Consider the following 23705-nt stretch of genomic DNA (forward strand, 5'->3'; position numbering starts at 1 on the left):
CGAAGTTGTTAGAGGGAAAGACGACATCCGCCCATCCCATTCCGGCATCCCGACCCATCCCCAACAGAAACAGGACCCTGCCCCGCAATCCTCCGCCCCAGCTGCGGGACACAACAGGGATGAGAGTTGTCTTTGCCTGGCTATCGTCCCGAGGTTGTCTGCTACTGGCTCTTTGGCGGGCATCTTTTTGCCATTCGCATTCTCCATGCTCCCTTCATTGCGATGGAGGCGATCACGTGTTCTCTCACACTCTTAAACCTGATTATCGGTGGCCCGCGATGGACATGTCCACAATCGCAAAGAACCCGAGGCCTGTCTTTCAAGTTTCGAGTCTCAGCTGGTTGGGCTGACTATTCTGGAACGTTTCTGTGCTAACCCAATCTGGCGAGGCGCCCCCTCTCGCACTTGGCCGACGCCACACCCGATCCGCCCACCAACTTCAAGGAACAGACAGATGCACTTTTCATCCCAACCTTTATTACAGCCGCTGCCCGGAGCTCTACCTTAGCCGCACCTGATGTGAGGCGACCTAAGCTCCAAGCTTGCCCTTCAAGCTGCTGTACCTAGCTCCCTTGTTGCAAGTACCTGACCTGCTAACCTATGGACCGCTTTGGTCTGTTCAAGGTCCAGACTCGCCAAATTTGCTTATTCTTACATCCAGGCCGTGTTCCGCTAATAGACCGCCAAGCCGAACGCTGAATGCTTTTGGTCTTAACCTACACGCATATCTTCCTTGACTCGCACTTTACCATTGATCTCGTCGTCCAGCCAGTTATACGGAAGTCAACGTAAGGCCATCGCTCCGGACAAAGCACTTGGTGGAGCTGCAGAGTCGTTTATGCGCCCACAATCATATTCTCATCCAACTTGAATAATTGGTCCAGCTAGAGCCCTGGTTTCGACTGCACAACATGCCACAATAACATTTTGGTTCACGTCCCGAGTCGTGATAACGGTGGAGGTTATTTAAAGTCATCTTCTATTCCACTTACAGTGTCCCGACTATCTACACCAATGCTATGCCACGTACGAACGAATATGAGGACCACCAGCTCGATTCCAAGCTGGCAGTATCTTCATTGAGAAAAAGAAAAGAAGAAATGGCGCCGCCCTACACCTAGACAATCAACCTGCGCCCATGCAAATTCGCCGGCGGTTGCCCCAGCTCCTAATATTACATCCCATCATTTCTGGGCATCTGTCGTCGTTGCGAAGTCATCATCAAGGGACGTCTTTTCTCGCATCGTTTGCTCATTGGTGTTGATATATGCCGCTCCAACCCCCTTGAGTTCTGGTGTATCCAACCTTTGAATATTCATGGTATCGTCTGCCGCGGGGGCCTGAGCAGCAGTAGGTGGTTCCGCCGCCGCCGCCGCCGCCGCCTCTTGCGTTGTCGGTTTGAGCCCTGGTTCAGCCGGAGAGGTGACATCAGTCTCAATCTCAGTCTCGTCGACTTTCGGGTCGTCCACAGCCCGGCCTTTTTCCGTCGAGTCCGCTGTCGTGATGTTACTTTGCTCGGTTGAAATGTGGTCTTTTCTGTTTAGTTCTTCTTCGGGTTCTGTTTCCCCCGTCTTTCTGGGCGCTGATTGCCCTGCTGTCCCTTTTCCGTTCGAAGAACTCTCTTGTATGCCTTCGAGTTCTCTTATGCCCACCTCCTCTTCCTCTTCGTCTCTCTCATCTGTTTCGGTATTTTTGATCGTCATAGGGCTGGCCATCATAGTTCGTGTCTCAGCGGGATCGACGGTGGCATATGATGATTCCAACTTATCACTCCGGAGCGTGTCGGCTAACTCTCCGCCAATGAGTCTCTTGCCATCGTGTCCTGGCGTCTGGTCGAATTCAGCCCGATCCAGGGCGGCTAGGTCACTAGACAGGGGCGTCCACTGTAGTGCTTCCAGCTTTTGTTGGACTGACTTGCTTGTCTCTTCCAATGGCTCAGGTGTAACAATGGAATCCTTGCTTGTTGTCGGTGTTGCGCTCTTTTGATCATCGACCTCGTCTGCTCCAATATCGCTGTATGATGGTGCAATGTTCCTAGCTTCAGCCCAGCTGGAGACGTTGCGTCCCATGTGAGGTGAGTCGCAACGCCCATAATGACTTGGCAGCGGACTGGGGGGAGAGCGACCTCTAGTGTAGTAATACGGGTCCTGTGAGAAGCCCCTTGCCGGTTCATCGACATACGGTTGGCCCAGATTTACGCACGACCAGTCGTGAGCTGGCTGAACGGTCTTGACCCTAGCGTGGCCGTGGTAACCGTCCACGAAGTATTCCTGCATGGTGTAGCCATCGTCTACCGAGATTGACTGGGGTGCCATGTCGTCTCCGTCCGCAGTTTCCGGAAATAGAGACATGAGAGACGAGGCTTGCAATCGAAGGCGCGGATCTTCGCTCAGGCAAATGTCTACGATTTGCCGGTACCAAGCTGGAACGATATATTCGTCTCCGAGTAGTAGCGGCCGTCCTTGGGCCTCAGGCTCATCATCCTGTGCCGCCAATGCCCACAAGACCATGCCGAGTTGATAAAGGTCGGATTTGACGCCGATGTACATGGAAATGCGCTGATTACTTTCAATAAGTGGCGTTGCTTCAGGAGGCTCCCAGCCTACCGGGCAGCCCCTTCTGTTGATGTCAATGATTTTGGCATCATCATCATCGTCAATGACAATGTTTGAGAGAGTGAAATCGCCCTGCACAAAGCCAGATTCATGAATATCCGCCAAGCCCTGCACGACTTGGCGTGCCCACTTCTCACGGATCGGCCAGGGCAGACCCAACTCTGACTCCTGCTTGTTGTCGTAAATGACATCAATGAGCGCGCCATGGACGGCGTAGCTAATGAGCAGTCCCTTGACATGCTCGTCGTCATCATCAACCACGACACCATAAAATCGGATAATGTTCCTTGAATACCGGAGCCGGTTCAAAGCGTTGATCTCGTAGAGGAACTCGTCAATAGTGTCGGGGCCTGGGATTTCCTTTTTGATGAGTACCTCTCCCCCAACGGACACCTTGTAGACAAAGCCGGACATGTGAGAATCGAAGACAATGTCCCTTTCTCTTATCCTGCGACATCCCAGGTGCTGCACTTGGCGGAAGGTAGGGTACTGAATGATTTCCTGCCGCACGTTAGCACTGATAGATTCCCGTTGAAGCCCATCAACTTACATTGACATCTTCAACCACATGAACATGAAGACGACCTTCCGTGGTTTGGAGTTTTAAATTGGTGACGGATGGGTAAAATTGGATGTCCTGCAGACTATCTCTAATAGCTTCGTAGATCTTGGAACTTTTGTCACGTTGAGACTTGGTGTGGAGTAGGTCCATCTCAAGAGAATTATCTGGGGCATTGCGATAGTCGAGAGATATGGTTACTCTACGCCAATGGGTCGGAGTTTCTCGGTACGTGACAAAAAACTTCTCCCTCTTGGACTTGTCCCGGAAGTGCATGCTGAGGTTGAGAATCCAAACATTTTCAAGCTCATCGTGAATCATAGCCTCGTAGTGAGATTGAGATGTCGTTACTGAATGGGCGTCCGAGTTCGATTGCACCTCGTGCGCATGGAATTCATCTGTCGTGGGATCTGCTGCAACTTGGGATACCATCTGACCCAGACTGACTTCGGCCTTTTCCTCTGCAGGGCTGCTGGGGGCAGATGGGGCAGACTGGGCCTCGTTCGCATTTTCGAGAAAGTCCGGGGCGCTAGCTCGGGGAAACGACTGAGTCTGTGACGCCGTACGTGACGGCTGCACGCGTCTGTCCACCGATAGAGCACGCCTCTCTGCTGGTGACGGCTCAACTGGTGCGAGATTGTTCCTGCGTTCCGACTGTTGACGTTTGAAGGTCTGCACGCGAGGGAGTCCGGGCACGACTTTTCTTGAGACTCGACGCCCCAGGCCAGTACTTTGCTGGTCGTCGGAGTCGGGGTCAAGCTCGGGTTCGGGTTCGGGCTCCTTGGTCTGGAGCGGGCCGACGGATGCCGGGGCCGCATTGTTTCGTCCGAAGAGTTTACGAAGAAAGCTGGTGGACTGATGGCCCGATGAAGGCGGTGGTTTCGCAGAAGACATACTCGGTTGCGCCATGATCAGTTGAGTGAGATGCACAGCTTGCCAACTCGGTTGGACTTTGGATGTCGTCTAGGTGAACCGGTCAGGATGCTGACGGTGTGAGGTGAGGCTGTAAGCGGTGTGGTTCTGGGGACGAGGTGTTAATTATGGATAGTCCCGCAAACCTGGTCCGGGAGCGAACCAGGCGGGTGACAAGGATGAGCCTAGAAGCGAAAGACGGTCAACCTCCAGCCTGGTTTTGACCGGGCTTGGTGCCAGGTCGGAGCTAAATTGGACTGGCAGCGGCTGGGACGTGTCTGGGGGCGGGGAACGCGAGACAAGAATGACGGCGGGCGTCTTTTGTGGACGTTCAGTTGTTGCAGCTCGAGCGTGACGGATTAGATGCAAGCAACCGCAGGCAAGATGGGACATCAGACGCTGTGACGAGGTAGGATGGAAACGTGCAGAGAAGCAAGGGCGGAGATGACCATGTTCAGACGAGAGTGACGGTAGCGGGGGTCGAGGGATTGGCCGGTACTCGATGGGCCTTTTGGAGGAATCTCGAACCCCCAATCAAGAGGTTGTCGATGGTTAATTGGTGTGCGCAGGAGCTAGATGCAGCACATGTGTTTTTCGTCCGGGGTTGGTCTCGAGAGAGTTTTGGTGAGTCCGAAGCACTGAACAAGCTCGGATGGGCTGACTTTGGATGACAGTCAGGCAAACGAGGGCGGCGGCGGCGAGTCGTCTGCACGTCTGCACGTCTGCATATGCTTTGCTCCTTCTTGTTTTCTCAGCGATGAAGGTGATGGCTTTGGCGAGTGATGTGATTCGTTTGGGCCAAGGCGGGGTGGCTGTGTAGACTGCGGTAGTTAAGCTGTGTTTGATCGCTTTGGGACTGGGCGAGAAGGATGTACGAATAGCGTCAGAAGAGATAGGATGACGGGGGACGTTGTAGGCGTAGGGACAGATAGGCGATCGGGAGCAATATGTAGTAATTGACGAGGACGGTGGATGTGTGGACGTATGCTGCTGAAGTTGGGTCTGGGTTTGTATGGCTGGGTTCGCGTTGACCGGACGTGCGTCGTGAGGTGCTGGGCGGCGGCAGCGTAGGTGGTGGTGGTGGTGGTTGGCAGGCTGGATGAGGTGAGGCGAGCGTTGGACTCTGGATAATTTGTACGGAAATCGGGCGGCAAGAAGATGACCGGGGTGTTCGAGAAGAGGAAGAGGGGGAGGGGCACCGTTGACGGTTGCCGTGGACACACAATGGACGTCGTGGGGTTGTTCAGCGGCTGCGTCTTTTGCAGTTTTCCTTTTTCTTCTTCTTTCTCCCTACTGTCTACCTAGGCTACCAAGGTACGACCTCGAGTCTGCAAAGAGGAGCTGTATCCAGAGTAGTGCAAGCGCATGCAGGAGAAGCGCGTGAGGTGAACAGGGCCGTTGCGAGGACAATATCGGGTCCCACCAGGTCGTGTTTCTGGTTTGCCGCAACTCTAACGAGAGGCTGGGAGGCTGGGCGCCGGGTGAGGCCTTGTCAAGCTCCCGTGCCAATAGAAAGGCCAGGCGAAGGAACGGGAGCCCTAGTGGCGCTCTTCACATACTTTATGTAGGTATATGTGCATTTGAAGTAACGAGGCCACTGAAAGAGCACAGTGAGAGTGTTCCATGGGGGGAGAAAAGGACGTGGCCAGTGAAAGTCGAGGCTCTCATTGTCAATGGCTGACGGGGAACCTACCTAGGTACCTAGGTCAGAGTATGAGCGGACACTAAGGTGCTTGGTGTTGTGACTGAATGGGTACCTCACTTACCCAGTCAGTCAGTCAGTAAGGAACCTCACCTAGTTGGTACCTTCCCCAGCCGACTTGTCGAGTTTGTCACTGTCACTACTGATACAGACGATCAGTTGGAAGGCTTCCTTCCATCTGGACATACTCCTTCTCCTTTTTCTTCATGTTGTCTTGTTGGCTCTTGCCTGCCTTACCTTCTATGCCTAGATGGAAGGTGCCTGCCTTCCTTCCTTAGGTAGCTTCCCGGACCCAAGATGGACGGTTGCGCTACTAAGGCGGGAGGGCGCTCCTGGCGGGGAAGCTTGGCCATTTCTGGAAGAGGCGGGTGGGACTCTCCCAACTCTGATGCGCTGGCTGCCCCGATGTTTCCACTTGGGCGTTGAACCTCGTTGATTTGGAGCTGATGGGGTTCTCGATCCCGTTGGATAACGTGCCGTTTCGGGATGGAAATGCCTTCCAAGTGGTGTTGGTTCAGAGGTGCATCGTGACCATTCCAAGGTTCCTGACATCATGCCAACGCAGGCAGTCCAACACTTTGACGACCATCCTTCTTCCTTCATCGTCACTTCATCCGTTCTCTGCCAACGCTGGGTATCTCATCCTAAGACAAAGTCGAGGCGAGCTGAGTCCGGGACCGTGGGACCCAGAGCGACAACTCAGCTGGAGCCCGAGGCCGCCCTCCTTCACGAACTCTTCCCCATGCTCCTCCTCTTAGCGCATCTCGTCTCATGTACGATGACCTCCGAATCCAGCCCTCCTCTGGCGATTGGATCCCGACTTATTATTCTGTGGGCTTTGGGTTCGTTGGGCTCGCATCCAAACCCTCTCTTTCAAACCTGCAAACATCCACATCATCACTGCAGGCCTCCGCCTTAATCAATTGGCCTTGGATTCATCTATTGACCGCCCTTTTCGTTCCAATCCGGCCCACAGCTTAAGATCGGATACGCCCAGCGATTTCGAGAATACAGCCGCTGACGCTTAAGTCAGGGCACTGGGGGGTATCTCATAAAGTAGTCATCGCCGAGCCCTGAGATGCTTCGTTACCTTGGTCAATTGATGAGTCAATCGCTCAAGGGTTGGCTAATTATCTCAGAGAACTGGATCAGGGATATTTGGCCGATTTCGCACTAGTCACTTCCAGTTCGAGAACGACACGAAAACTACCAGTCTCACCAAAATGCTTACTTCCATTGAGAGTCAATGGGTTATACGGAAGACTTTGGCCCGATATCTCTCACGTATGATGGCTTATTGAGACACACTTCGCTTACCCACCTGCGTCAAAGATTCCGTCATTGCACAATCTCACTGATGCATCTTCTCCGTTTTGTTGCATCGAACTGCGTCGAACTCTGCCCCTCAAAGCATCAAGCTAGAAGGACGACATACCCACGTGCTCGCTGCTCTTCTGCGTCGAAGCCGCCTACTGCACGACCCAGCATCTTCGTCCGCAGCCTGGAGGCCAGCACATTGCCAATCAACGATGCCGGGCATACTTTCGACCTCCACTGTCTGACACTACCTTGTGGCACGACAGCAAATGATTACCACAGACGATAGAACCGTAGCATGGCACTGTGATGCATGCATAAGCGGACGAACGAACGAACTGGCTCGGCGTCATTCAGAATTACCCTGTGAGCTTGAGGTCGGTTGCAGCACCACCCTCTCGTCAAGCATTCAAGGCTCATGGGCTGTCTGTTCAACTGTGTCCCTGCAAATTCGACGAACGAACGACGACGGCCTACCTCGAGACCGTTGATGCGTTTGAATAGAGCGAGCTTACGGATACCATAGCAATAAAGGTGTTGGAGGGCCTCGGGTATCCGCACCGTCTGTTGGCTAGCATCAGCGGCCGGGTCAGGGGTGCGTCTTCCACGCGCTGTATGCATTTAGGCATCGACGCAGCCCAAATGATGAGGCTGTCTTGCTGTTGACAGGCTGGCAATTTGTCCTGTGAGATGGCTTGTATCTCTTGCCAAGCTCACGCTTACATCAAGGTGTTCAAATTCGCAAACGCCTGCCTGACATATGCACTCTCCGAGTCGCTATGAGCTCCTAGAAGCCCGGATGGTGATGTCCTTTTTTTGTTGCAACCTCTCCCGCCACCTCCCGCCATCCTGTTCGTTGCTTCAAGCGCCAGAAGCAGGCATGACCATGCCTCGTCAAGCGCCGCATCGCAACCGACCTGGAGATCTCCCGTGTCTGGCGCACCGAAAAGCCGGCTTGAGAGATGAACGATCGATGATCAGTGGCGAGACCAGAGGGCAGAAAACGATACAAGGGTCGTGTTATTTGCCCTTTTGACACATCCCAGCCAGTCTGGATGTCTTCCCGCGAACCCCACCGATCCCGCGTGGACGGATGGGCGTGGCACACCGGGTCAGACCCTGAGGAACCCACCCCACCGCGCTGTCAAACCAAGATGCTAGTGTAAAAGCGTTGTCACCAATCTGGACGACATTCGATGTCGACGTCGTCGGGTCCTCTAGCTGCAACGGATTGGGCCACAATGAGGCACACAGAATATGTCACCATGACTCGGTTCTCTACCGTACTGTAACGTTCATCATATATCACAAACGCGAAGACTGGTGTCCTGCACTCCGGCGGCACGGAGACGTACGCTCCACCGTTCGATACTCCCAAGGCTACAACTCTGCCCCGCGATTGGCAACCAACATGCGCGGCACCGCCGTCTCGCCAGCGTCATCGCTGCGGCCGTTGACGTACATACATGGTGGTCAGGTCGGCCGCATCTGCAAGCGACAGCGTTTCCGGCAAGCTGGTCCTCTCCCTCCTTGGCTTCCGCTCCACATGTAGTTGCTCGCCTCGAACGGCATCTGCGGGAAGTCACCACACCCCCGGCCATCGGAAAACCAATCGAAGGGCAGTGCTGGCACTAAAGAACTGCTACTCATGCCACGACTCACTCATTGGGGAGGAAACAAGCTTCCATATGTGGCTGCTCGCCGAGTGCCATGCGACGGACAACTCACGACAAGGGGTGGTAATATACAAGAATTCGCTTCCTCTGGCCTGTCCCGAAAGCGAGCTACCATATGCAAGCATCGCGCGCCCTGCTATTCCCTTCACAGCCGCCACTGCCTATGCGCGAGACTGACTGCTGCGCAATCTAACAATCCTATGCAATTGGGTTTCGCTGCAACCCTAGTCTTACAAAGCCGAGTCCGGCTGTTCTCCCCAACAGCACCGCCTGAAAACGGCAACCAGTCAAACAATTAAAATAGAAAAAAGAACCATCTAGAGTAGAGATGCAGTACCGGAGAGGGGGGTTTGTGTGTGTGTGTCGATGTGCCGTGACGTTTTTATGCGGTTTCGTCTAATCGTCCGTCCGGCTCTGGTTATCTCTTCTTTCCCACCAGACAGTCCATCCAGTCAGTCATCCGCCCCTCGGATACCATTTGCCTCGCCAAACTCCTCCCACCGGCGCGTCTGTAGCCCCCACCGGCTCGGAGCTACCGATATGGCGGACGCTCTGTATTAGGAAGACGGAGACCGGTCGACAGGATTTGGGGGTTAGGTGCAGGGGCGGGTCACCCCAAAAAGGGTGGGGGCAGAGACTGGCGATATGAATGGGTTGGAAACCATCTATCGAGTGAGCAATGTCGTAAAATCTTTCTTGATTTTCTTCTCCGTGATAATCGGAGGAGGCGAGTTGAGTCTAGTCGTCGTCCTCATCGTCAGAGTCGTCCCTCTTCTTCTTCTTGTCCTTCTTCTTCTTGTCGTCCTGGTCCTTCTTCCATTCGCACGTCTTGCACTTGTTGGCGGCCTCGCGGTCGAGCTCCGGGAAGATGAGGTCAAAGACGTCAGAGTACCACGCGACGGGCTTGCCCTCGATGCCTTCCTTGATGTTCTATAGTGACATGTTAGCTTGTGATCTGTGGTCATTGCGTGAATCGCCTTGGGTAGTGAAGTTGACGAATGCCTTACCTCTGGGAGCTCTAGCCAGTCGGACATGCAATCCTTGGGGAAGATGATCATCTTGCAACCCGCGCGGCGCGCGGCGACGGTCTTCTCGCGCAGTCCGCCGATGCGCAGGACCTTGCCGGTGAGGGTGAGCTCGCCCGTCATGGCGACGGTGGGGTTGACGGGAGTGTCGAGGGCGAGGGAAAGCAACGAGGTGGCCATTGTGATGCCGGCCGAGGGGCCATCCTTGGAGACGGCGCCGTCGGGTACGTGTAGATGCAGCCTGGCCTTGTCGAAGAAGTGGTTGTCGGGGAAGTCCTTGACCATGAGGGATTTCGCAAACGAGTAGGCGATGGTCGTCGACTCCTTCATAACGTTCTTTAGGTTACCCGTGATCTCGAGGCCCGGTCTGCTGCTCGGCCGAAGCGGGGCTTGGAGGATGGACTCGATGTACATGGCGGCGCCGCCCATCTGGGTCCACGCGAGGCCCATCGCCACGCCGGCGGGGTTGACCTCGTAGAGGCGGTCCGAGGTGAAGACGGGGGGTCCGACGTAGTCGACGAGGTTCTCCTTGCCGATCGTGACGTGGACGGTGTCGGGCACGTTGAGGGCAACACGGGGCTTCTCGGCCGTCGGCGTCTCGGCCGGCTGCTCGCCCGTCTCGCGCGCCTCCTCGGCATTCTTCTCCGACGCCTCGAGCGCCTCCTTACCGTCCTCGGTCAGGGCCTCCTTCTCGGGGAGCACCTCCTCGCCGAGGTCCTGGACGATCTTGAGCGCGGATTTCCGGTAGACCTTTTCAATCTGCTTCTTGAGGTTGCGAACGCCAGACTCGCGGGCGTACGACTTGATGAGCTCCTCGATGGCCTCCTCGCTGAGCGTGACGTCGGCATTGGCCAGGCCTGCGGCTTCGCGAGCGGCCGGGGCGAGGTACTTGTCGGCGATGGCCTTCTTCTCGTCAGCAACATAGCCCGACAGCTGGATGAGCTCCATGCGGTCGAGGAGGGGTCTCGGGATGGTGTCCGTCATGTTGGCGGTGCAGACGAAGAGGACCTTGGACAGGTCGACGGGGACATCCATGTAGTGGTCCAAGAAGGAGCTGTTCTGCTCGGGATCGAGCAGCTCGAGCAGAGCCGACGAAGGGTCGCCTTGGTAGCCGCGGCCAATCTTGTCGATTTCGTCAATGAGGATCAGAGGGTTCTCCGTCTGGCACTTCTTCAACGCCTGGATGATGCGACCGGGTAGGGCGCCGACGTAGGTTCTCCGGTGACCCTTGATTTCAGCCACGTCCGTCAGACCACCGACGCTGAATCGGTAGTACTGGCGGTTGAGAGCTCGGGCAATCGACTTGCCGATTGACGTCTTTCCGACACCGGGGGGGCCGACGAAGCAGATAATCTTGCCCTCGACTGTGCCACGTAGCTTGCCGACGGCGATGAATTCCAGGATGCGGTCCTTGACATCCTTGAGCCCGTAATGGTCCTCATCCAGGACCGTCATGGCGTTTTGGATACCAAAATTCTCCGCGCTGCGCTGGCCCCAGGGGATCTGCGTCAGCCAGTCCAGGTAGTTTCGCGTGACGTTGAACTCGGATGCTGCGGGCTCGAGATGGGCAAGCTTATTGATCTCGTCGTCAAACACCTTGCGCACGGCCTCGGGCATCGCCAGGTTGTTGGCCTTCTCCTTGAACTTCTCGACCAGCTTGTCTTTACCATCGGACTCGAGGCCCAGTTCGCGACGGATGCCCTTCATCTGCTCCATCAACCAGTACTCCCGCTGACGCTTAGTAATCTTACTCTCAACGTCCTTGGTGATCTTGGACTGGAGCTGTGCATTCATGAGCTCCTTCTTCAAGACAATTAGCGCCTTTTGCATTCTCTCCTCCACGTTAAGACTCGACAGGACCTCCTGGAGCTCGCCCTGCTCGCCTGAAGAAACGGCGGCGGCAAAGTCTGCGAGCTTCGCCGGTTCGGACGTGACGTTGCCGGTGGATTGGCTCATTGAAAATGTCGAGATTTGATCACGGAAAAGGCTGTTCATTGTAGCGACCTCCTTGAACACGTTGACGATCTCGTTTGTGACGGCGCGGATGACGGCACTCTTGGGGTCGTAGGGCTCCTCAGTCAAGTTCTCCACGTTGACAAGACTGACGGGGTATCTCTTGAGGAACGCCGTTGGCTCGTACTTCTCCGCCGCTTGGTCGGCTTTGGGAGCCACGGCACTCTCCTCGAAGCTGGCAACGACGTCGCCCTTCTTCTCTTGTTGGGCCTCCTCATCAGTGGGCTTCGAGGGTATCGGTTCGAGCACCGGCTCGACCTTGGCCTCGCTCGGCTTCTTGTCCTCCGTTCCCGGCGGCAGCAGGCTCGAAAGGCGGATACGGCGGTGAGGATACAGGATGGCCGTCAGGCTGCCCTGCTCCCCGTGCATGGGGAACGCACTCGTGATCTGCGCAAAGACACCGGTATCGTAGACGTCATCGACATTACGGATAACGTCCTCGTCTTGATTCTCGTCCTTGAACAAAAAGGCACCGACATACGGCTGGCCTCTCTTAATCATCTCGGTGATGGCCGCGGCGACGTTCGGGTCCTTGATGGTAATAGCTTTGTAAAACCCTGGAAACAGAGGCCGCTTCGCGATCGGGATAGCAAGGACTTGGGGGTAGACGTCGGGCACAACGGGCTTCTGCAGGCTCTTGTCAGAGGCTCTGCGTCCGCGTCTGCCACTGCCGTCACCCTTGTCGTCGCCACCGCCGGATCCCGCTGATGAACCACCGGCCGCGCTACCGGTTTTGCCATCCTGTGCAGCTCCCGAGCCCTCGCCCTTGGCGGATGACTCGGAGTTGGAGCTCTTGGCCTCGGCCAACTCCTTCTCCTCGAGCTCGCGCTGATGCTTCAGGTTCGCTTTTTGTTCCTCCTCGGACAGAGGCTCGACGGCACGATCAAAGAAGCTGTTATCCTCTTCCTTCAGCCATCGTGTCGACGTTGAGAACGGGGCGACGGCTCGCTGGGACGGGCGGGTGGTGAGGAGAAGGCGGTCGAAGGTAGATGCAAGGCACCTCGGAGTGCTCGCTGCGGGTAACCTGCTACTCGAGGCCGCGTAGGGATTTCTGAGTAAGGTTGCCGGACGGCCGAGGGTCAGGCGCCTCGGGAAGCTCGATCGCATCACCATGTTGCCGGCGGTTGGGGGAGGTTTTGCCAGTCGACTTGGAAGAAGCTCCGGTCGCGGCACGTAGTGAGCGGGTAATTCAGGGCCGAGGGCGAATTAGGTGTGCCGCTAGATTTGCTCAAAATGTTGACAAAACAAAAGAGATGGGGAGTGCTACAATGGCAACTGGAACGGTTGCAGGTGTTTGTGTTTTTGCAGCAGAAGGGGGGGTGAAAAGGACTCCGAGTCCTAAATCGCGGTGCGCATCGCCTCCTGACGCCTTACAAATACAGAGTGTAGGTGAGTTGAGTAGGTAGGCTTTCAAGCTATTATGGAGACAGTCGGGGGGGAGACTAAAGAGTAAACGACATCACCAAAAAAATCAATGAGCACTGACGTTGCCGATTGTGCCTGGCCACTCAGCGCGCGGCGGAGGCGGGAGTTGGCTCTGGAACCAGGAAGAACTTCGGCCCCGTTTGCCGGCGGGGCAGCTTACATAATGAGGTGCTCCAGAAGTTCAAAACGACCTCCCCCCCACAGATTGATGCGTGGGCCAGCCGGACACGGCAGTGGTTGGTGCCCTGGTTCCGTACCTAGGTAGGTACCGAAAGCAACTTTTCGGTGAGGGGCAGCCATGTGTCGACGAATTGCTCAATTCGTACTGTCTATTAACTGCCTCTGACTCGTTGCGGGGAAGGCGTGCCAACCAACCAACCCCACAATGGGAAAGGGTTCGAAGAACAAACAGCCCATCCAAGTCCCGCCGTCCCGTCTACCAGCAGTCCGTTCGCACACCTGAGAGGAGCCGAGGCCATTTCGAGTTACCTCAAGCTGTCTACCAGAACTTGTTTCCTGCTATTATCCTTCTCCTTTCTCCCATCCTGCTTTTTCGAGGAGCCTCGCTAACGCACGAACGGGGTGAACCGTACTTTCATCAGACCCTGGTCTCCTCGTAGTTGTCTCGAAGGATCGCTCTCCAGTATCCAACTTCACTCCGGCTGCAAGCTGCTCCTCACCCTCTTGTTCCTTCGTCAACGTCTCCAAAAGACCACCGCCCCGTTTTCCACCGTTCGACCTTCCCTGCTACCCGGAACCTTACCCACTCTTTACCTCGCTTCCCGACGGAACCGCACCCGGGCTCCCGGCTATCTCAACCTCCTGTCCTTCTCAAGCCACATCCTGTCCCCTCTCTTTGTCTTTCTCACTCTCACATCATCTGTCTCACCCCCTTTTCATCTGTCTACACATACACATACACTCGCATCATCATGCCTTCCTCAAGTCGAAAGTCAGACGTCACGTCCTCGCTCTCCAAGCTCTCAATAAACGGTAACAGTAAAGCACCATCCACGAAAAAGACCAAAGAGACCGTGGCGGACTCCTGGGAAGACGAGGACCTAGACGAGGAGGAGGAAGAGGAGGAAGAGGAAGAGGCCGCGGAACCAAAGAGCGACGGCGCCAAGGCCCCGCCGCCGACCCCCATCTCACCGACGTACAACGCCGCGGACAAGTCCTTCCCCAACCTCTACGGCAACGTCGACTCCACTCCTGCTGCCGCGTCCTCGGGTGGTCCGGACGCCTCATCGCGCCCCAGGCCAGAAAAGACAGACGCCGTGGCACGGCGCATGATTGCCAGCGCCCTGGGCGTGAAGGTGCCTCGGATGACCGAGGAGCAGAGGGCCTACGACAAGGCTGTCAAGGAGAAGGAGCGGAAACGCAGAGAGGAAGAAAAGGTTGCCGAGAAGCGCCGGCAGGAGGAGGCTGAGAAGGCCAAGGTTGCGATCTGGGAAGACTAGGTTGCCTTGTCCCCTCTTCGCCGGTTCAGTTGATGGTGTCCCTCGTGAACCAGGAGGATGGCTGAGGAAAAGGCGGAATGCTTCCAAAGCCGTCATGTTTTCATTTGCATATATTCACATACAGGCAATCCCATATAGGTCCCTACTGGAGAGAAAACGGTTCTTGACTCCCTGTGCGACAACACATACACGAATTTGCAGCCAGCTCTCACATACGACTTGACTCCGTTACTCACTCCTGAGCGTTAGCCTGCTCCTCCTCATCGGCCCGCTGTTTTCCCATGACCTCCAGGGTATTCTTGACGACAGGCCGGGCGCGGATCCTCTCAGCCCAGGCGACGTAGTCGGGATACTTGGAGTCGACCTCCCACTTGTCATTCCACCCCTCGCCGAGGAGGACTCTGGCGAGATAGTCCCACGGCATGAAAGCAATGTCGGCGTAGGTCCTGAAGCCATCGTCGTCAGTTCATGCGCAGATGTAGATCACGGAAGCTCTGGATGGATCGGAATAGTGGGTGGTGGTTTTTTTTTCTGGGGAAAGTGGAGAGGCGCGGAAGCCAAGTGCTATTCATAGCATGCAGAGATCCAGATGAAAAGGGGAAAAGGGGTATGTATTGTTCGGAAGAGGCGGGGAGGGGGGGAAGAGAACCCCATTTATTTATTTTTCAACGTACGCTTTGTCTCCAACGAGAAACTTTCTCCCCTTGAGAGCACGATCGAGGACAGAAAGGACGCGGACGGTCTGCTCCTCGTACCTCTCCTTGGCGCTCGGGACGTCTTCGGGGTGGAAGAGCTTGAACCACCCGAGCTGGCCAAAGTACGGCCCCTAGATGAGCATCGGTAAGACTTTTATTGTTGTTGTTTTTGAAACCAACAATTCGTACTATGCCGTTGAATAACACTAGTAATGGCATGTACATAACAGGAGCGAAAAACGAGGGAACGCATACAAATACAAGTTGTAAGCAAATAGAAAAAAAACGTACCTGGCCCGACATTTGAAAATGCAACCACTGCTTCAGATGAAATCTGTCCTCAAGAGACACAAGGGACAGCACACCCTCGTTGTCGTACGTCTCGACAAGGTACTCGACGATGGCGCCCGACTCCCAGAGGATGACGCCCGTGTTCGGATCCTTGATAGCGGGGAGGCGGCCGTTTGGGTTGATGGAGATGTAGGGTTCCTCTTTGACGACGCTCAGGTCAATGGTGATCTAGTTTTTTTTTTTGGAGTGAGTAAAGAAAGCTTTTTATCTTCCGGGTCGGAAGGCTATCTATCTCGTGAGAGACGGTTCTCGATCTGCCTTGCAATATGGGAACATGGCAGTTGAGGTTGGACGCTTAGGACCAGGGACGGTGTGGTGTGAACCAAGCATGGAACAGTAGGACGAGATCTAGGACGTACATGTTCATACGGTATCTTGAGCTCCTCGAGAATCATGACCACTTTTGCCGGGTTGGGGCAGTAACCTGGCGACTGGACATCAGGATCTGGGCTCAAGGGTGGTGAGTTGTCTTTTGAAACGTACTGTGGCCGTAGAGAACAATGGGCTTCGTGGGGATCATGGTGCTGGGGATATTCTCGACGTCGTTCTAGTATATCGTATCGTGATGAGTTGGGTCTTGGTACTGTTTGTGGATTGATGTCGTGTCTGGTGGTTGACAAGACGAGATTCTCAAATCCAAGGGTGGAGGACGTTGCGACATTTATCCTTCTCTCATGCCCAGAGCCCGATGGCGAGTCCTGCTTGTCTCTCATCTCAAACCTCTCGTTACGATGGCGTATGGCTTGTATCAGGGCGCTACCGTGTCTTTCGTAATGATGCCATACCAACAAGGCCGGTCTCCTTGAGAGCGACACGATCAGGAGACTGCTTTGGGGGCGCGATCCATCTGGGAACCCGGAAAGAGCTCGCTCACCATATGTCTCTCGCAAACAATGCCTCATCGTGTAATCATCATCATCATTAATCTCAAAACGCAAATTCGCTGATCCTCATGTCGCAGGAACCCATCCCGCGCGGTAGATGACTGCAGCCTGTGATCCTGCCCTCTTCGAGACAGTGTATTCAGCACCATAAGCTTTGTCACGATTGGAAATACCCCTGGAGAAGCTCACAAAATTCCCAAAAAGATCCTTGGTATGATGCGGGTCACCTGCGCCACGTTGTTGTTTTTGGCATCATGTAACCCGAAATTACGGGGCTGTTCGGCCGCGCGCCGGACGAATGGTCCGGGCCGCCTCACACCGGTGCAACTGGACCGGTCGGATGTCATGCCGAACCACTGACGACCAGCTGTTGCAGACGAGCCGCCCGGACTACGGACAATCTTCGTATAAACCGCCCGACAAACCACCTCTTGGACGGTTTCCCACACATCAACCGCCCACTGCTTCTCGGTCCTGCCTCCTTGGCACCTATCCCAGACGTCCCTTGCTTGAAATGCTCAGCTCACCTGCACTACCAAATCAAAGTCCAACTCACACCCAAAACGACGTAGAGAAAGTCCTGAGAAACCGAGGTGTACAATACAAATGGTGCAGAGAGACAAGAAACCAGGGACACAGCTCATGGGCTGGCTTACAGTTTCCTTATCGAGAAAACGACATTAGACGTTGTTTCCGAACCCGCAAAACACACATCCCGGAACATGTGTCTCCTCAAGCACGTGGCGAAAAGAAAGCTCGACCGAATCGTTGGCCATTGTTACCACACCTCTAATTCCAAGCCGAAAGCAGTACCTTTCCCTTGCCACTTTACACCTTAACCCCCCTCTTCCTCAAGTTTCTTGAAGGGGGACGTTGCGAGGCAAAACTCTGGGTGAATTATGCGTCACGAAGCCTCCGTTCGTCCCAGATCTAAGCCGATCTCCTCCCCCTCAAAAAGTTTCTCGACTCCTCAGCGGCAGAATGCGATTACAAAATCAAAAAGTCAGAACTGCCTGCGTATTGTGAGCAAAAAACACTAGTCAGGTACGGGACTTTTCAAGAGGCGACATGAAACATTCGGGACACCCTCGAAAAGCCCAGCACACCCTTTTCGAGTGTCGACGCGTGGGACACGTTGCCTATGAAGTCGAGGGCCAGCCATTCGCCTGAAGTTACCGGCCTGGCTGGTGAAATTCTAGAAAGACCAGACAGACACGTTGTGCGTCGGAGTCCCGAAGGTCAATCATGTTCTATGTTGGCCATAACCGGCAAGCATCATTAAAGGACCCTGAGAGGACCGAGTACACTGTCCGAACAATCGACGGACCAAAATGTTCCGACACGGTTCTCAGAAGCTGAACATGCCCCTGTTTGAACACACGGAGTACAAATTGGTCTCGGATGTCATGAAACGGGCTTCTAGCGATGTCGCCGAGCCGAAGATGACAATCTTAGGAACGGCATAATTCATCTCCAGCTGTGTGCAATGTCCATGGACTCAGTACGCATACGAGGACCGCATTGTTGATTTCTATTGGCCATCGTCGAAATGCACGTCTCTTCTAACTGCTGCTGGGGTGTTTGTATGATTTGCCGGCTCAAAAGTGGGCCGTTGTCGCAAAGGCGGGCCTCGTAGGTCTTCATCGGAGAATGTACTGCATCCCGGCCTGAACTGCCTGGCCAAAATAAGAGACCAGCCAGCTAAGCGCCGAGCAGTGGCGTGAAGGCCGGAGTTGCGATCTTGCGCCAAGCCAGAGACAGGACATCCAACGAGGTCGACGTGCATGGGAGCTTGTCTTTTTCAGGAAGCTGATAAGGAAGTCTGGCAGGAGATATTGACGAGAATATCACCTGAGCAGAGTAATCAGACGTAAGGCTTTCTGGCGGAGGATCTTATCAGACAGCCCTCAGTAAGGCTGCCTTGTTTGCAAGGCGCTCTTTCCTGCTCATCTTCGATTACAGTGCTGCAGAATGACTGCTTTTGGCCGAGCGAGAACACCGGCGGCGCACGTGGAATACGTGCAAGTGCCCCTGGTTACGCTGTTGTGACCAAACGAGACCGAGGTGGCATAAATAAAGTCTGTCAAACATTGATCACAAAAGTGCTCAATCGCGAGCGGGCCGTTTGGTTGTTTGACTGGCTCATGTCTGTGTGTTCGGCCCTTCAAACTGGTCAGAGAAGATGAGACTTGATGCCTCCTTCTCCCACGTGTGCTCCCTGCCGACATCTGTTCCAAAGGACCAGTAAAGCGAACCGCCAGGCAATTTGACGCTAGTCGATGGGGTGAGGCGCTCAGAGGATACTCACTCCCATGTGCCCAATCAGGGTTGATTTTCCGACGAAAGCGTGAACAAGACCAGGGTTGTCCTGTGATTAAAGCAAGCGGTCGGTGCCCCTGTAAACGCTTGAGAGGTTCTCGGTCGGGCCTGACACGAAAACAGCCTGCCAAACTCATGCGGAAGAGTTGCCAGGAGACGTGAAATGTTGTTACAACATAAGCTCTGGTGCGGAGTCGGCAATCAAGCCCAAGCCGGCAATCAAACCCCCTCGTCGAAAAGCTAGACTGATGTCGTGAAAAGAAGAATTGCATAGTGGTGCAATGCAGAGGGAACCGATTTGAAATTCATTGTGCGACTAAGCACCTCTGGTAACTCGCCCTCCGGCTATGTGTGGTTGAAGCGTACATGGTGAACTGCAGAGCCTGAGATGCGAACCTGACTGGGCTCGATGAGCTCCGAGGCGAAGGTGCAGCCTCAAATTGAGGCGAGAATGGCCAAGAGCCAGGATGGGGCTGCAGCCAGACTGGAATTCAAGGAGCGACGAAAGTGCCCAAAGCGTGTACAAGGTTTTCGTGGTCCGAATTCTGCGCGTCCGACTTGGATGTGGTCAATTGCAGTTCTGTTCGTATACCCCACCCCCAATGCTTCACGAGGAAAGTCTGGGCACCGTGTAACAAGAGAAGAATCCCTTTGAATATCGTTTGGGAGGTTGAGCTGAGGGGGGAAGGTCGATGGCTTGTCGAGCAATTGAGTTGCCGAGTTCTGGGATGGTGGAACAGTGCAACGTTGGAACGTGGCTGATGAACCTCGAGTACACTAGCCGAGAAGCCGGTCAAACACTGACAGCAGGTTTGTGACCTGTTGTATCTGTATTCGCAAGCGCATCGTAACCTTAGCATCGCCGACGTTCTGGCCGCGTGCAGCTTACATATTCCGCCTCGCCTTGGTGCATTGGTGAGAGATGGGTTGCATTTGTCGGTGTGATGCGGGGCGGTGATCGAAGCAGTAGGTACTAGGTAGTCAATGATGAAGCCGTAAATGGCAAAATAGTCGATGCCGGACAGGCAGATCTGCACAGTCAGCTAGGAGAGAATAAGGCCGGCCGCGCGCCACAGAAGCCTAGTTGGCGGGTAGAGCTCATCCGTCTGTTCTGCTCAGACTGTAGTGTCGGGATGACTGAATGCCACTTTACTCGTCAATGATATGATGGCGGTCACTCGTTCTTAGCCCGCCTCAAGTCGAGGCTTGGTGATTCGTTGCAGCCGGAAAGAAGAAGATCATCGCTGAACTGTGAAGCCTCGTGCCAGGGCTATTAGATGGTATCGTCATCACCACCATGCGTTGTTGAAGAAGAAGCCGGCTTTTGCATTGCAAGTTGCAGACGGATTCATTCGCCGTTTTCTGGGTTGAAGCGGTAACTTCATTCAATATCTAATGTCCACTGATCTAGCAAAGGGATGGTCTATCGACAAACCAATGTCTCGATTTGCTGGCGGGTCAGGTTCGTGCTGGGGGCTGTGGAGGTTCATTACTCGGGCGTGGTGACTGAAACGCCTGTTCCGTTGCCTGGCCCCCTCTTCCTTTCTGGCAGCAAAACACGGTGCTCGCTCGATAACTGCGTCTGAAGCTTCCGGATGCGGACCCGGATGCGGACACCCGTCGCCTGGTGCGGTCGCATCCAGTGCTTCCCTGGGTGGCCCGAATTTCTTGGGGCTTAAGAACAGACAATGAGGGTCCAAACAATATCAAGGGCCATACCTCCAAGGTTGTGGCCTCTCACTATTCTGTTGGGGGCCGATAGAGAAAGGGGATAGAGAAGAAGATGGATTATGGATAAGACAAGTATGGGGGGATAAGTCAAGATATAAGAGAAAAGGGCGGTAAAGAAATGAAAGACGAGCTCAATGGTTCCTAATTAGTAGGTACGAATACAGAGTAAGGTAACTGCGGGTTCCGATAATCTGATTCTGGGTTGTGGCAGGAGACGAAGTCCGGGTGCAGATACCGATCGGGTCGGGCGGGAATGGGAAAGTGAGAAGGCGTAGCAGAGGCGCGCCCTGAATGCATAGCACTTCGCAGGAACCATGCGGCGGTTAAGCAGTCTGATTTGAGGATGAATTTTTTCTGCGGTATTGCGGGACGAGGATACCCTTCTCAGAGGCGGAACCTTACCAGATGGATTCGCGTTGTCGGATGGACTGGTTTGTGCAGCAGCGCAGAGCAGCATGCAAAGTGCTTGAAAGTTAAGGTGGTAGGATGGGACTCTGAGCTCTGGGAGGCACGCACGTGGACCTTGATTTTAAAAAGGTTGAGGCCAGGAGCGTGGGCCATTAAACTTTGTGTTTGCCTTTGCTGTATGGTGAAGGAGGAGTACCTATTAGCCTGGTGCCCGTACATAGTATGAATAGGTTCCTCACCTACCTCCGTACTTGGGTGCGGATATGCCACGCCAAGCCTCATCTTGGATGGACAAGCTGGCCCTAGCTCAAATTTCCAATTTCACAACAGCTTCATTCATTTCTTCCCAATTGTCCTGAGGCACTTATCTGATGCCTCACCTCACTTTAGGCCATGAAGCCCGGCTTCTTCGCATATTACACAGCATTGGGGGCCGCCCAGGGGATATGTCAAATAATCAAAAAGTGATCAAAAGGGATGAGATCAATCGCAGCCCAGCCGGGATTGGCGAGAACAACAAGGAGCAGAAAATATCCCGAAATGCCTGGAGAAATGAGTCGGTACGTACCCTGTACAATGAGCTGTAAATATCTGCGACTCGCGAGAGCTTGAGTTGGCCAGGGTGTGCGTCCAATGAGAGCGGCTTAGTACCATGCATGCGGCGGAGGGGGGGACGAGACTAAAACGAGTGGAGTTGGTCCAAAAGTAGAGATTGGGACTCTGGGAGAGAGCTCTTGCACTTGCTCTTGCCCCAATAGCAACCTGAGACTGCGAGTACCTACCTACCTTAGGTAGGTACCTCATAGACCTACGAAGTACCTCACCACGCTTACCTAAGGCTACCTCACCTCATGAGGCAGATGAAGGAAAAGTCCGTGTCAACTCTCGAGAATAGGTAGTATGTGTGACATGCCGCCTGTTGCCCAGTCCCAAGTCGATCGAAATACTCGCACCCACGATTTGAGCCGGGTGTTCTTCGAGCCTTGCACTTGGAGGTTTCGGAGCTTGCTTGATCCCATGTCGTCCACCGACAAGCCACAAGCAGCTGATGTCTTCACGTCAATACACTCACCCAGAAGCAGTCGGCTACAATCGCACTTGGGTAAGTTGAGCAGAGTATCCGTACTTTGTCCCTGTCCGATCTCCCTCTGTCTCTACACCATCAGCAGTGCATGCCTCTCCCGGCTACTCCTTGCTCGGCCTGTTCCCTCTCCGGCAGGCCAAGACCTGTCCAAGTCGATTGAAGAAGCTACCCGCAGGTGGCATAGACCGAGTCCGTCCACATACACACTCTTTCTCTTTTTTAAGTCTCTCTCTCTCTCTCCTCTCTCGCAGACTCACACACCCACGCACGCACAAGAGACAAGACCCATACATATCCCGATCCACACACCACAAACGCATCCGCACCCCACCGCCCTGGCCTTGCCTTGCCTTGACAACTTTGCCGGGGCCTGATGCACTACCTACTTACATAGTAGTTCTGCGCTGGGAACGTGTCCCTGTCACCCATGCCGCCGCATACCTGAGGAGTGAGGATTGAGGACCCCGACCGACGGGAAGGGAGGGTGGGTGGTTGGTGTCTGGGTCGAATGGGTCTGATTGTCTGAGCTGACTGCGAATGGGATTGCCTCTGGTGAATACACACACTCTCTCCCCGTCTCTCTCTTTCTCTCTTCGTAGTCAGTGCCTACCTACGTACGTTGACGTAGTGAGGTACAGGTAGAGGTATAGGTAGAGGCATCCATAGGTAGAATGTGGTGCAAAGGTACCTGGCCATCGATGCCGCTGCTTCATGCAACTCCAGTCTGCCACTAGCATCAACTTTACACTTTCCCGCACGACAGAATTCCTTTTCCTTCTACCCACACCCACTCTCCTCACTGGCCCTCTCTCCCCTCCTACTCGTTTCCAGTCCTCTGTCCTGCTTTTCTTTTTCCGATCTCCCTCACTCCCCTTCGTCACTTGACAGATCAGATCCGAACCGCCAGGACGGCCTGATCTCTTGTCCCGTTAGTTCCCTGGGCCGAACGCGCTTCTTGTCACCCCCCAGTCTGTCTACCATCTCTGATCTTACTCAGTCTTATAAGGCTCAGGTCTCCTCTCCATATACCCACCCATCCGGTCAGCTCTCACGCTCGTTCGCTGGCACCTAAGGTGTCGCACTCGGTACCAAAGGTACATCGGTGCTTAGCTTGGGCCATACCCAATTGCACTTACCCGCCCGCCTGTCGAGGTCCTGGTGATACCCACATTTATTCCTCCGACACTGTTCTTGCCCGCCTTCCCGGTCGCACTCTTGTCTTTCGTCCTTCGCTACCCATCTCCCTCGACAGCTACCGCCCATCCCCCGATCTTTAGGGTCGTCGCTCATCATCCGTCCATCAATCCTCACTCCGTCCGATAAACGATCTCACCAACTCAGCGTCGTCGTTTTCGATCCTTGCCGTCGCTGTGCACTCTCACGAAGACCTCTGATCCGAAACGCCTGCCTTACCGCCGAGTTCTCCGCCGACGAGCCACCATCACCATCGTCCAACGACGCCCTGCCTTCCATCTCAGCCTCGCCATTAATTTTATCCTCGCCGCCGTCACATAATACTACTATGGGCA

General features: G+C 54.6%; 7 protein-coding genes across 7 annotated transcripts; 2 read left to right on the top strand and 5 right to left on the bottom strand.

Moving 5' to 3' along the window:
* Positions 1 to 1184: 1184 nt before the first annotated feature.
* On the bottom strand, positions 1185 to 4083 carry CORC01_05915 (protein kinase domain-containing protein; the record flags this gene model as incomplete). Its single annotated transcript, XM_022617557.1, has 2 exons — positions 1185 to 3116; positions 3166 to 4083. The coding sequence occupies 2 exons, from the start codon at positions 4081 to 4083 to the stop codon at positions 1185 to 1187; spliced, it is 2850 nt and encodes a 949-aa protein (XP_022475975.1).
* A 4488-nt stretch (positions 4084 to 8571) lies between these two features.
* Positions 8572 to 8958, top strand: CORC01_05916 (uncharacterized protein; the record flags this gene model as incomplete). The annotated part of the gene is made up of 1 exon (XM_022617558.1): positions 8572 to 8958. The coding sequence occupies one exon, from the start codon at positions 8572 to 8574 to the stop codon at positions 8956 to 8958; it is 387 nt and encodes a 128-aa protein (XP_022475976.1).
* A 561-nt stretch (positions 8959 to 9519) lies between these two features.
* On the bottom strand, positions 9520 to 12932 carry CORC01_05917 (ATP-dependent protease La; the record flags this gene model as incomplete). The annotated part of the gene is made up of 2 exons (XM_022617559.1): positions 9520 to 9711; positions 9789 to 12932. 2 exons carry the CDS (start codon positions 12930 to 12932, stop codon positions 9520 to 9522), a joined length of 3336 nt encoding a protein of 1111 aa, XP_022475977.1.
* Positions 12933 to 14176: 1244 nt separating this feature from the next.
* CORC01_05918 (uncharacterized protein) lies at positions 14177 to 14704 on the top strand (the record flags this gene model as incomplete). Its single annotated transcript, XM_022617560.1, has 1 exon — positions 14177 to 14704. One exon carries the CDS (start codon positions 14177 to 14179, stop codon positions 14702 to 14704), a length of 528 nt encoding a protein of 175 aa, XP_022475978.1.
* Positions 14705 to 14936: 232 nt separating this feature from the next.
* CORC01_05919 (URE2 protein) lies at positions 14937 to 16270 on the bottom strand (the record flags this gene model as incomplete). Its single annotated transcript, XM_022617561.1, has 5 exons — positions 14937 to 15150; positions 15379 to 15530; positions 15691 to 15918; positions 16110 to 16174; positions 16234 to 16270. 5 exons carry the CDS (start codon positions 16268 to 16270, stop codon positions 14937 to 14939), a joined length of 696 nt encoding a protein of 231 aa, XP_022475979.1.
* A 3174-nt stretch (positions 16271 to 19444) lies between these two features.
* Positions 19445 to 19813, bottom strand: CORC01_05920 (uncharacterized protein; the record flags this gene model as incomplete). Its single annotated transcript, XM_022617562.1, has 1 exon — positions 19445 to 19813. The coding sequence occupies one exon, from the start codon at positions 19811 to 19813 to the stop codon at positions 19445 to 19447; it is 369 nt and encodes a 122-aa protein (XP_022475980.1).
* Positions 19814 to 22562: 2749 nt separating this feature from the next.
* CORC01_05921 (uncharacterized protein) lies at positions 22563 to 22730 on the bottom strand (the record flags this gene model as incomplete). Its single annotated transcript, XM_022617563.1, has 1 exon — positions 22563 to 22730. A coding segment is annotated over one exon (168 nt), but the record flags the coding sequence as incomplete, so codon positions are not given.
* Between the last annotated feature and the right edge of the window lie 975 nt (positions 22731 to 23705).

This window comes from Colletotrichum orchidophilum, assembly GCF_001831195.1.
Source record: "Colletotrichum orchidophilum strain IMI 309357 chromosome Unknown Scaffold_42.1, whole genome shotgun sequence".
Taxonomy (NCBI): Eukaryota; Fungi; Ascomycota; class Sordariomycetes; order Glomerellales; family Glomerellaceae; genus Colletotrichum; species Colletotrichum orchidophilum.